Source organism: Xenopus laevis, chromosome 1S (assembly GCF_017654675.1).
Source record: "Xenopus laevis strain J_2021 chromosome 1S, Xenopus_laevis_v10.1, whole genome shotgun sequence".
Classification (NCBI taxonomy): Eukaryota; Metazoa; Chordata; class Amphibia; order Anura; family Pipidae; genus Xenopus; species Xenopus laevis.
The window spans coordinates 17,574,458-17,587,202 of record NC_054372.1 but is presented as its reverse complement, the minus strand read 5'-3'; the positions used below and the strand labels follow the sequence as shown (position 1 = coordinate 17,587,202).

Sequence of the window (12,745 nt, the reverse complement as noted above, 5' to 3'; positions counted from 1 at the left end):
GTCACATGAGCCAATTAACAGACAGAGTTCTGTCTTTTTCTTCCACACTTCCTGTTACAGTTAGGGCTCTTACACATGAGCGTTTTTACCTGCGCTCCCCTGCGTTCCGTTTTTCGGCGTTCAGCCGCAGGGGAGCGCAGGAATAGATGGGGCTGTACTCACTCAGGCGCGTGTAGGCGCCGAACGCAGGAAAAATGCAGCATGTTGCGTCTGAACCTGTGTTTGGCGCCTACACGCGCCTGAGTGAATACAGCCCCATTTCAAATAATGACTTGCCACTATTCCTGCGCTCCCCTGCGGCTGAACGCCAAAAAACAGAACGCAGGGGAGCGCAGGTCGGAACGCTCATGTGTAAGAGCCCTTAGAGTTGAAGTATTTCTGATCAGGTGATCTCTGAGGCAGCACACAGACCATCACGAAATGGTGGCTCAAGGCAAGAGATGTAAAAGGGCAAGATTTACTTAAATATATATTCCAGTTTGGTAAGATTCTTTAATATGCCACTTAATATGATATGAACTATCTGTTGCTTAAGTGTTCATTTTGGGGGTATAGTTTTCCTTTAAGTAACAGAATAACCCTGATCACAAGTGCAGAATTACACAAAATAGTATATCCCTAAAACCAGGAATCCATGTGTCTGGGTCTATATACATAGGCAACAAATACTTTTCCGGTGAAAAACTAACAGCTGGTACATATTGGAGCAGCATAAAAAAAGTCCCAATATAGATTTATAATCCCCGACAAGATTTCTTGAAAATTCATTTAAGGCACATTTAACGTAGGTGCATGTACTAATAAAAAAAAATGTAGGCATCTAAATTTAACATTTTATGAGGTCAGATGTTTAAAAAAACCAAAAAAAAAAAAAAACTGATGACATCTCTATCAAGAGTTCTAGTGACAAACACCTTAACAGCTGTATAATAAAATTACACAACATATTTCTTATCTTAGGTCAAAAGACGTTTGATTACACAAACGTTTTTGGCTAACACATTTGTTTGGACAGTGTTACTTTAAGGACTTTTCCTTTAAATTTATGGATAGTGGTCATAACACTGATAATCTCCAATGTATCCAGATCTGGATGATTTAATACAACCACTGGCTGGTTATAGGAAGGACTTTGCAGTAACTGATCATGTTTAGCAGGCAAAAGCCTGAGAGTTTGTGAAGGTTTGAAAGGCATTTTTCCCCGGGGCTTAGAATAATTTCTCTCTCCACAGCTTTGCTTTTTTATCAGTTTTAAGGACGGCTTTGGAAAGTGCCATTTGTCAGTAGAAGTCTGCGTTTTACCATTCCTACCAATTGCATTAGTTCTATCAGCATCAATGAGCTGTATGTTCTGTTGTTGTTTAGTTGCTGCAACACAAGTGTTGGATTTCACGGACAGCTTAGGATCATTTTGTACAGCACAAGTAACCGGCTGCATGACAACCGATTTGTCGGTTGACAGAAAAAGGGTTTGCGGTTTTACACAGACATTGGTTTCTTTCGGGTGAGCTTTATGCATATTCATTTTCCCACCGTTTAACAAGGGAGAACATTGCGTTTCAAACGAATCACTGACCGGTAATGATTTAACACTTGTTATAGGTGTTTCAGGGCCAGCAGTTTGTTTTAATTCATAGGGTTGTCTGTGTTTGTCGTAATGTTGATTCGACTTATTTTCAGATGTGTTTCCATCAACTGGTAACTTAGCTGGTTGCCTTTGAGCGGTGTTTAAGGTTTCACTTGTGTCTTGAGGTGGCCTTGTTTCTCTGCTACTGGCAGGGTTGGTTTCCCAGCGTATGCCTTCCAGGATATTTTGTGAGCTACTACTAAGTGAAAACACAGAAGAAATAAACGGTCCTTCTAAAACTGGGCCGCCAGGATTTTCTTGTGTGACAGACTGCACAATGATCTGCTTGTTTGTAGCAACATGTGTTTGAAAACAAATGGAAGTGTTATTAGAAGCTTCCTCTGTACTAAGAACAGCTTTGCTTGAAGCTTGCTCAAAACTGTAATTCAGAGTAACATCGCTTCCCAATGAACATACAGTTGTGTGAGCTGAAGGTGTTCCAGTTGTTACACCAGAATTGGGATTATTCTCCGAGTATTTGCCTTCATAACTTTCATTATCTGTTGAATCTACCAGTTCTGGGTCCACTTTTTTGAGACACTTTAAGAATAAGCGGTATGTACCATTAATGGGCCTTACATCCACAATCTGAGCGACAGAGTTGGTTGATACTTTGAAAGCTGATGGTGCAACAACAGTTATAGGCATTCCCGGACACAATTGCTCTTGTACAGGAGACATTACTTCAACTTCCACAAGACTCCCCTGAACAGCACTTACTTTATTGCCGTTTGAATCCACTGAATTTTGAGTGGCACCATCATCTGTTAAATCTATAACATCAGAGGGTTTTGTCTGCAAAATTTCTTGTAGGTCGTTTTGCAGTTGACTTTGCATTAAATTAACGGATGCATTTTTTAAGTCATTTTCACAGCCACTTACAGAACACTGTATTTTGCCATCACCGTGAATTCTTTTGATATGCTTGACAATGTAATCATTACGAACAGCCCCATAACCACAGTATTCACACGTATAAGGGAATTTGCCGGTGTGCGTCACCAAATGTCTCTGAAAGTCCCCTTTTGTGTAGGATACATAACTGCAATGTGAACAGGCAAACTTGATGTCATTATGAATAGACACATGTGTTCTGTACCTTTTTGGGTCTTTTGTTGAGAATCTGCATTTCTGACAGTTGAATTTAGCCAGTGTCTGAAATGGTTTGATTTCACTTGTCATCCTTATTTAAAAAGTGTCAAGCTTGATTGTGGTGTACTGGATTGTACTTTAAAAATAAAATTATATTGCCAAACAATTCACAGTAAATTATTAATAAAGGTCCAGGGTCAGCAAGTGACCATTTTTAGTAGAAAAATAACTACATGTTCTCTTCAACGACTAATTTATGAATTACTAAACACAGAGATTATCTGCATCTTTATTCTTCTTAAATCCAGTCCGCTCATAGTCATCGAACCTTTGGCAAACTTGTAACAGGAAAGTTTCTTGAAAGGAATTCCATTTCTTTTATATACAGTTCTTCCAAAACTGCAAAATAAACATTGTAAAAGTTTAAAGGAGAAGGAAAGGCAAAAATAAACTTCAGTTCTAAGTGTTGCCAATGAACAGAACATATCTTTAACAGCAAACATTCCCTCATTAGTTTCTTCCCCAATATAAGGGCTGCAATCGATTTAAAAAAAATTTAAACATGTATGTAAAATCATACCCAGTTTGCAGTCCGAAAATCACTCTGAATAGGGCACACGCATGCGCAATAGTTAGCAGCAGTGCCCTGCGCATGCGCACTGGAATCTAATGTGTTCCCTGGTAGAGATAACGTTGCAGTCATGTGATGGAGCCGTACGTCATCACTGACCTCTCTGCCCCCGCCTCGTTCGTTCTTCCTCCAATCGGGATCCTGCTTCCTAGGACACTCAGTGAATCTTTGAAGCTCCTGCGCTCGCTCTGGTTTAAATTTACAGCTTGTCAGCGAGCGCAGGAGCTCAGCTGTAATTCAAAGATAAAAAGCAATCCAGTGAACGGGTATGTCTGACTGAAGTCTGCAGTGATTAATTATAAAAAAATTAAAAGACGCAAACTTTTATTGTTAACTGTAAAGCTCTGGGCGCATGCGCAGGGCATAAGTGATGCATCATTTTGAAAATGGCGGCGCCAAACTTTACACCACGGCAAAACTTCAAGACACTGGTGCCCAAAACTATTATAAAATGACAGTTTTCAATGCGGCGTTTCAGGAGGGGGCCTGATGACGCACAAAATGGAGTAGGTTATATTTTTTTTGTTTCCTTCTCCTTTAAAGATATGATTTAAATACTTTTACATGGTTCAAGCTTGCATCTCACTGGACACACCACATTTGTGATTAATAGAAGGGAGTGGCAATTTGGAGCATTACCCCACGTGTGGAACTACAAAATGCCAGGATAAAAAAAGCTTAAAATAGACAGCTACTAACTGCTTCTAGTCTCTCCCCCAGAATGCTTCTAATTAAATCTTACCACTGTTCTACCTTAAAAGGAAAATCCTGCACCTCAATTTTTAAGAGCACTATAAGAATTAGAAAAGCTTTATTCACTACATACGATATAAATACATGTATAACATTACACTCTAAAGCCGTTTAGGGCACCTGTTGTTTAAATATATTATCCCCAACCAAAGGTGCGGGTGCCAGTTGGGTGTAACAGTAGTTTTTGTTTTTTTAAATTGTCCCCCACCCCGCCAGTGCTACTACCCTTGTTCCCGGGAGGGAGCTCCGAGAGTGGCCATGTCAGTCAGAGCGCATTCACCAATACGCTTCTGATGTCACGTGAATAATGAGCAAGTTGCAGCATTTGCTCATTATGCACATGTGTGTGCTCCAACATGGCTGGTCGGGTGGCCTAGCTCTGGCAGGGGGCATATTAAAAAAAATTACTGTTACCCCCAACTGGAGTGCTCTATTAGCCCCCACCTTTGGATGGGGACAATTTATTTAGCCAACAGGTACACTTTAAACATATTTGCCTTCTCAGCACTCAGTCACAGGCTCTCTAAAACCTGACTTAAGGTGACCATACACGGGCCAATAAAAGCTTCCGACAGATGTCAATCACGCAAGGCTAAAAATCTAGTTGGATCGCATTATTATCCGATCATAGGGCCCACGATCGGATCAGCCCGATATAGCCCACCTCAAGGTGGGCATTTGTGGGAGAGATCTGTTCATTTGGCTCATTGTGTATGGCCACCTTTAATAATTTCATTCCTATTCTAAGCAATTGATACTAATGACAGCTTTCTTCAACAAACTACTGACCTAGCCTTTTTTATATTTCTACTTCTCTCTATTTTATTTCAATCATCACCTTTTTATAATGGTCCCTATTCCCTGGCAATTCTGTAGTTGTGCCCCAAGGTTTTTTTTGTCTTTACTTTCTATTAGATCATTGTATATAAACATTCCATTGAAATACTGTCCAGTATAGCCAATTGCTAACTCAAAGTAAACCATTAAAGATAGAGCAACTATGCATAGGTCACAATTAAGATCAAAATAGTCAACTGACCAAACAGTTTTACAACTGAGCATGCCAAATTGGGTAGGGTCCCAGTCGAATACTTGAGACAAGTCAAATGTTCTTACCATTCAAGGCTCAAGAAGCAGAAGACTTAACTCCTGGAACAAAGAAAACGGCTTCCTTTTAGTGGTGTTCGGGTCGAGAAATTCTCGACCTGCAATCGACCCTGACCCACCCCCTCCCAACCTGCACCCAGCCCGGCGTCCCCCTCTATTTATAGAGCTATATAAATTAAGGTGCCGGAAGCCGGCAGTGCTAGGTCATGGGTGGGGAAAGCAGGAGACGAGCTCAACCTGGACGCGAAGATTTTGCACAGGAGCTGGCCCGAACCGAATTATTTGCTAACCTATCCCTATACCCACAATGATTTAATAGGATTGGGAATGCAAGTCCAGTAAATGAAAATATCCCAAATAAAGGGTCACTTATCGATGTTGCCAAAAATTCTGCATCAGTACTAGAAAGCATGATATTTGTACTGATTTGTTTAAACATACGCATCGTTTTTTTTAGAAGGGACAGTTAATGAATATGTAATACCTAAAACAACATGAAACATGTAGTGAGGCTTTGTTCGATAAAGATTGCAGAGGACAGAAAAGCGTAAGCACTGCAATATATATCTGGACACTAGGCAAAAGAACACATTTTAACTGTGTAGGATAGAAATACAATTATTCTGCTTTACTATAATCCACTAAAACATTGAGAAGCAGATTTAAATATGTAAAATTGTGTCAAATTTTCAATAAGGGTGTCTGAGTAAGAAATGCTGACATTTTTACAGCGGTGGGGTAATAGAAGAAGAAATGGCATTGCTTATAGAGAGGGAGAAAAGCAGTGCCTTTAATATATAGAGACTAAGAACTAAGAAATACTGACTACACACTGGGAGGGGATTGGGAGGTATAGGCTGTACTTATTTTTCTATAAGAAATGGGATTTTATAAAGATGTGAAAACTGAGAAGGTGCATGCTATGATTTGTTCTGTTGAGCAGAGAGGAATTTAATGTAGTTGAATGTAACCAGTTGTTGAAAGTTTCACCGTAATTCTTTACATTTAACTTGAGTTGCATTTCTATGTTACTTTGTTGTTTTCTCATTTCTTTATGTTCTGATATTTACTTTTATTTTTTCTTTGTCCCTTTCCCTTCCACATTCTATCTTGTCCTTCACCTCTGTCTATTATATGCTTTTTTTTAACCTTAAAGAACCAGTAACAAATTTTGAAAAATTTTTAAAAAATAGTATAGAATGAAAAAAACCCACAAAGACAAATGTAACATTTAAATCGCTAAGTCTTTATTAAGAAATAACTAACCTAATCTCTGCTTGCAATCCTCTTCAGAAAAGCTATCCGGGGATCCATGGTGCGGCACTCGATTTCTCCTCCCTGCTTTCCTTATAGGAGATAGCCAGGGAGGAGAAATAGAGCGCCGCATGATGGATTGTCGCTGTGTCACCTTTTCTGAAGAGGAGTGCAAGCGGGGTTTCAGTAAGTTAATTCTTAATAAAGACTAAGTAATTTAAAAGTTTCATTTGTCTGTGTTGTTTTTTTCATTCTATACTAACAATTTTTGTTAAAAAAAATTGATGTTACTGATCCTTTATTTAACATTTAATTAACATTCTTTACCCCTTTTTGTTTTGTCTCTACCTTCTGCCCTTTGTAACTCTTTTAGCTACATTAGAGCTTTTGGCTTCAACCCTTTTGGGTTAGTTTTAGAATATTTTAATTGTTTTATACTTCCACTCATCCTTGCTCTCTATTTCTCTGCCATTTGGTTGCTTTCACTGAACTTTGTGGTTTTTTTTGTGTCTTTTCCTTAAAGGGGAATAGTGATGAGCAAAACTGTTCACCAGGTATATCCATGAGTGAACAGTACAAATTAGCTCATCGCTAAAGGGGTGTAACATCCATTTTCAAAAGGAGTTCAATGAATAGAGCTTGTGTTCAACATACACATACTTTTTGCCAATTGTTTAAATCAGGCATTATCTATGGTTGTTAGAATTAATTTTTTTAAAGGTGAAAAGATCAGCAGTTCACGGAGAAGCCCTCTGTACAACATGATGTTCTTTCTCAAAGCCTAACAGGCTGCAGCTGGTGGAAAAGAGGACTTTGTTTATAAAGAAGGAATCTCAATGGAATGCTAAATTGCTTTGATCTTGTTTTGCAGGAAGTAATTTTTTACTTTACCTTCATTTTTTGATTATTTAGTGCAAGTAACAAAAGCCATACATGTTTGCTAATTAAAACAGACAAGAAGTATTTTCAGCACATGTTCGTGTTCTCCTCAGAAAAAAAGTGAAGACGGGCAAAAAACAAAGCGGGGGGAAATATTAGATTTAGAAGCCCCCCTCCTCTCCTGTCCTATTAGGGCTACTGTTAAAGAAATTCATAGGACTAACACTGAATCTACAGGAGGGCCAGAAGGTAGATGGGCAATGCACCCTGGCAAAGAGAAACTGGGGAGAACACAGCATGTCCTACTCACTGAACTGATATTGAAAAGGTGGGTGTCCTGCCTCTATAAGACTTGATCCACTTTCAGTTTCCCCTTTAATTATTTTAACATTTTCCTTCTGTTCTGCTTGGTTAGTTCTTCCTTCCTGTCAGTCTAATCTATATTTATGCAGGAATATGCCAGTGTAGAAATAAGAAACTATATATTGTATGTACTAACTATATATTGTATTGACTGGTAATGGCAAATTTAGAGGAGGGATCTGCCATGACAAATGTTTTTTTTATCAGGAGTTGACAAATTCCCCAACTTAGAGCTTCGGACAACCTACACATTCACTTATATAAAAGAAAGCATGGGCATGTAATGGTTTTTAATGGTCTTGTGTAATAATCTTATAACAATGGCTGCAGAGTATAAAATTTTGGAGGATAGCTTTAAAAATATAGTCCTTTAAAAAATGGGGGTTGTCCACAATTTTTAAGACAACCTTAGCAGCATAACTTTTTGAGATGGTGTAAAATAATGGCACCATACTGGACCTTCATCTCATGTTAAAATGATAAACTTTACTACACACCTTCTAAAATTAGCTTTTTGGAATGGATGACTTAGGTTTTCCATGATCATAAACAACACTATTAATTAAAGCACAAGGACTACAACAGAGCTGTAACTATTTTACACCAACTTACAATGTTTTCCACAACTCTCCCCCACTAATAGTAAAGATTATCCTTGATTAATGGAAAGTTGATTTAGTGCACTGCATCATATTATTTAGGATACACCAGGAATATTTTGGAATGTTTGGATCTATATGTGACTTAATATATTAGCAGAAAAAGGAGCTTATGTTAAAGGACATGAAAAGCCTACATTTTCCTACCATGCATATAAGTTGTTCATGTCTTCCCCACCAAATCATTTGCCACATCATTTGTACTGCATATACTCCCTTTATTTGCCAGCGCCATCAAATTTTCCTAAAACAATTAGCAGCTTGCACCCAGCGGCCATTTTCCCTCTGACACATCATCAGTAACATTGACATCTGCAAACAGGACATGTATGCTGTAAAGTTCATGCAATGCAGGGTTACACAGGCACAACATACTTAAAAGTTCTGCTGGGGTTGAGCACTGTAAAAGTTAAGCTGAGCTTAGGAGAGATGGTTAGGAGAAAAAACATTGGATCAGACAGCTAGAGCAGATTTTCTATGGGAACCAGCGATGTTATCTCTTTATTGGCAGTTAGACTGGAGGGTGTGTTTAGTAAGCTGCGTTGAGAAGAACTGAGCATGCTCATAAGTCAACAGCCAAAGCAAATACCCGAGGGAGGGGGCCATGTGGGTTAGAGGAGGAGAAGGATTTCTAAGTGATTAAGGGGATGTTGCAGCCTTACTGTTTACCTTTTAACAACCAGAGTGGCAGATATCTAAATATTTCAAAGAGGCTGTACACTGATTACATTTTTGTGGAGGGGGTTTTCATGTCCTTTAAAGGGGCAGTATACATCTAAAACACCTTAGTTAAATATGAATACAATTAATAGAAACTCTGATTAAATTATATCCTGCCTATTCTTTAAACTTAAAAAATGAAAAAATTCTAAATTGGGGCTACATTCACTGAACTTACCACCACTTCCTTTATAAACAACGTTATTTGTTCAGGGCTCCCTAATAACCTTTTAACAAACATACCCCTCACTTTTCTAAGCCGCAGCCTTTGAGCAGCTCAATTTCAGATGCTTCTCATTGGTCTGTTAATTAGTTATATCTGTCCTTTCTGTTCACTGATGGATCAGGAAGCAGCAGGATGTACTAAAGTTAAGTTGGTTTCTTATTCTTGTTTAGTGCCACAATAGAAACCATTGATATTTCTCAATTAAAACAATAGGGAAAAAGTATGGCCAGCGCAATTCCAATTCATTGAGCTCATGTTATATACTGTCTCTTTATTAAAAAACTTAATGGAAAGCATGGCAGTGCCCTCTGTTTATCTGTTAAAATCCTGCCTTGACCATTGTGCACTGGACTCCTACTATTTACTGCTTGAGTGGGAGGGCACTGTTTCTAATGGCTAAGCACTTAAAAGAGTTACATGAGAATAACAAAACAAATTACTATTGGAAAGAAAACATGATCTTGTGTAGTTCATCTACAATTCAAGACATATCCTCCATTAAGGAATTAACATGTTTTATGTGTCTAAATTTAAAAAAAAAAAAATTATATTTCTTAATTAAAACAATAGAAAAAAAAGGTATGGTCAGCTCAATCCCAATTCATTGATCTATTGGTGCTCTTTATTAAAAAAAACTCTGAATGGAAAGCATTGCAGTGCCCTCTTTGTTTATCTGTAAAAAATGAGATTCTGCCTTAAACATTTTGCACTGCACTCTGATGTATAGTTCATCATTTACAATTCAAGACATTCTCCATTAAGGAATTCTGTTTTTTTCTTAATTAAAATTAAGCGTGGCTGGGGGCGGCTTTGAGGGGGTCTTTCAGGGAAAATATTCCGAGTGCAGCAACTACTTGATACTGACATGTTTCTATGTTTTTTTAAGAACATGTCAGTATCGCTTTAAGTAATTAACATTTTTTGTCTAAATTTAAAAAAAAAAAATTACTAATGAGATGTACATCTGGGTAATCAAACTTCCCTTATTACTTGGGTGGGTGGCACAAGGTTTCTATGGGCTAAACGTTGAAAAGAGTTAAATAAGAAAAAAACAAATCTCTATTGGGGAGTAAACATGACTTTAACTGCTGTTAAATATATCAAACAAAAAGTACCTCTAGGGGCTATAAAAAAAAAAAGATGGTTAATATTAAAAAAAAAAGCACCCCTTGTTAAACCAATGCCAAATCTAATTATACACTTAATAAATACACTTTCAACCACTGTGCCAAATTGCTAACCAGTCGTTTATGGGTTAAATGTATGTGCATACTAGCCAGCTGCAATTTCTATTTTTCCACAAAATGTCACGTGTCTATCCCTGAGTGCTGAGAGCGCAACTAATGAGAATCAACTGGAGCTCGGGACAGAGTAGGTCAGACAGACACCTCAGCAGTTAAAAACAGAAGTAGTTTCTGTGCACTAATCTGTCAACGTCAGCGGTGAACCCTTGCCGCCCCTGCAATGGTATGTAAGTTGGTACAGCCCACAGCTGACCCACAGACCGTGAATGAGGGCCATTAACCATTTGTCAGCCAGAAGGGGCAAAAACAACCCATTAAGAAACTACAGGGAGATAAAGTAACTCTTCCATTGCATATGGCCGCAATCCGTACTCCACACTAGCTCCCCAAGCCTCCTCCACACGGCTCCATCTTGCGAGCTAGTCACTCGGTATAAAGATACCATCGCCTCGTGTCCACACAGATACCACCCCGCTTACTTCACTCACCTCCTACCTGCGCGGTGATTAAACCCGATGTCACGAGAGTTGAAATTATTTGAACCTAATGAACCCGAACTGACCCATGCGCGCGCATTAACCTCTGTTTAGATATAAAGCCTACCCAGGAGCTCTTGAGAAAGAGGTGACGTCAGCGCTCGGATTGCAGGGCAGGGATTGGTCGCCCCTGCTTCGACGTCTCCAGTAGAACTCTACAGGAGGCGTTGCCGCTGCCTCACGCAGGCGATCTGTAGACGTGAAGCCATTGAGCTACTAGGGGAACAGCGACCTCTGGCGTGCGTCGTGCGCAATCAGCGTGGAATACGTGATAGAAAGCAAACACGGTAGAAAGTAAAGATGGGTTTAAAGTGGTATTGCTTCTCTTTCCAATCAAAGCAGTGAAAAACTTAGAGAAACATTACCAGGCATTGTAAATTACCAACGTTTTTCTGAAAATATAACATGGTTTTATTCCAGAATTTTCAAATCAGCTTAACATACCTCCCAACATTTTGGAAATAAAAAGAGGGAAAAAAACTTGCTGTTACAAATTTTTTTTGATCATGCCCGTTTTTTGTGGCCACAGACCCTAATTGCCATGCTCATTTTTACAAAATTTAGCAGGTTATGAAATTTTGAACATATTTCTGTGTTTTTTTTCCAGTTATTACAGTTATGCTAATGAAGGTGAATTGCCCTTTAAACTGTGAGTCTAACTTCTCCCAAGGGACCTGTTATCTTATCTTGTTACATTACTTATTTCTTTATCTGAAAATTGTTACAAAAGTATCTTATTTGGACCTCCGGGCAGTTCTGGGCTATCTGCCAAAAGCCAATTAAGTTAGAAATATTGCTTCTTTTTTTAGCTGTTCAGTGCAGAGAAAATCTGGACTTTCCAGTACAAACGCGGGCTGCGGGTTGAGCTGTCAAAAGAGGGACTGTTCCGCTGAACGGGACAGTTGGGAGGTATGCAGCTACACATTTTAAAGGAATTGTTCAGTGTAAAAATAAAAACTGGGTAAATAGATAGATAGTTATGCAAAATAAAAAATGTTTCCAATATAGTTAGTTAGCCAAAAATGTAACGTATAAGGCTGGAGTGACTGGATGGCTAACAGAACAGAACACTACTTCCTGCTTTGCAGCTCTCTTGGTTTCCACTGATTGGTTACCAGGCAGTAACCAATCAGAGGCTTGAGGCATATGGGTCATTACTGCTGAGCTGAATGCTAAGGATCAATTGCAAACTCACTGAACAGTTATGTCCCATGTGCCCCCCTTATAGTCACTGACTAACTCAGAGTTAGAGAGCTGAAAAGCAGGAAGTTGGGGTCTGTTCTATTATGTTAGACATCCAGTCACTCCAGACTTTATGCATTACATTTTTTGGCTAACTAACTATATTAAAAAACATTTTTCATTTTGCACAGCCTATCTATTTACCCAGTTTTTATTTTTACAAGGAACTGTTCCATACATTCAGTGTTAAACAATATAGCTTGGTCTATTACCCCTGTGGCTTCCAAAGATGTAGGTGCAATTTAGTCAACAAGTAACGCGTGAGAAAGTTTCCAGGTTGAGAGTTATATGGACTGTGCCCATGGAGCACTTGACCCAATGACGCTGGCAGGTGAAGGGTTTCTATTTTCCTGCAAAAATGCACTGAAAAGCTGACAGGAGAAATGATGACTTATGCTGATTTTAAAAGAAG

The 12,745-nt window shown here is 38.7% G+C and overlaps 1 protein-coding gene across 3 annotated transcripts; it reads right to left on the bottom strand.

Moving 5' to 3' along the window:
- Positions 1 to 449: 449 nt before the first annotated feature.
- Positions 450 to 11,249, bottom strand: znf518b.S (zinc finger protein 518B S homeolog). 3 transcript variants are annotated; one of them, XM_018243049.2, is made up of 2 exons: positions 11,159 to 11,249; positions 450 to 3,118 (listed from the first exon to the last, which is right to left on the bottom strand). In XM_018243049.2, exon 2 carries the CDS (start codon positions 2,807 to 2,809, stop codon positions 995 to 997), a length of 1,815 nt encoding a protein of 604 aa, XP_018098538.1. In that variant the 5' UTR covers positions 2,810 to 3,118; positions 11,159 to 11,249; the 3' UTR covers positions 450 to 994. The 3 variants fall into 3 exon arrangements, with proteins under 3 accessions (XP_018098538.1, XP_018098536.1, XP_018098537.1); XM_018243047.2 differs by lacking the exon at positions 11,159 to 11,249 and adding an exon at positions 11,044 to 11,150; XM_018243048.2 differs by lacking the exon at positions 11,159 to 11,249 and adding an exon at positions 11,051 to 11,135.
- Positions 11,250 to 12,745: the final 1,496 nt, after the last annotated feature.

Bases quoted from the DNA above. Each gene is read 5' to 3' on its own strand.
- znf518b.S (XM_018243049.2), bottom strand. From the start codon at position 2,809: ATGACAAGTGAAATCAAACCATTTCAGACACTGGCTAAATTCAACTGT.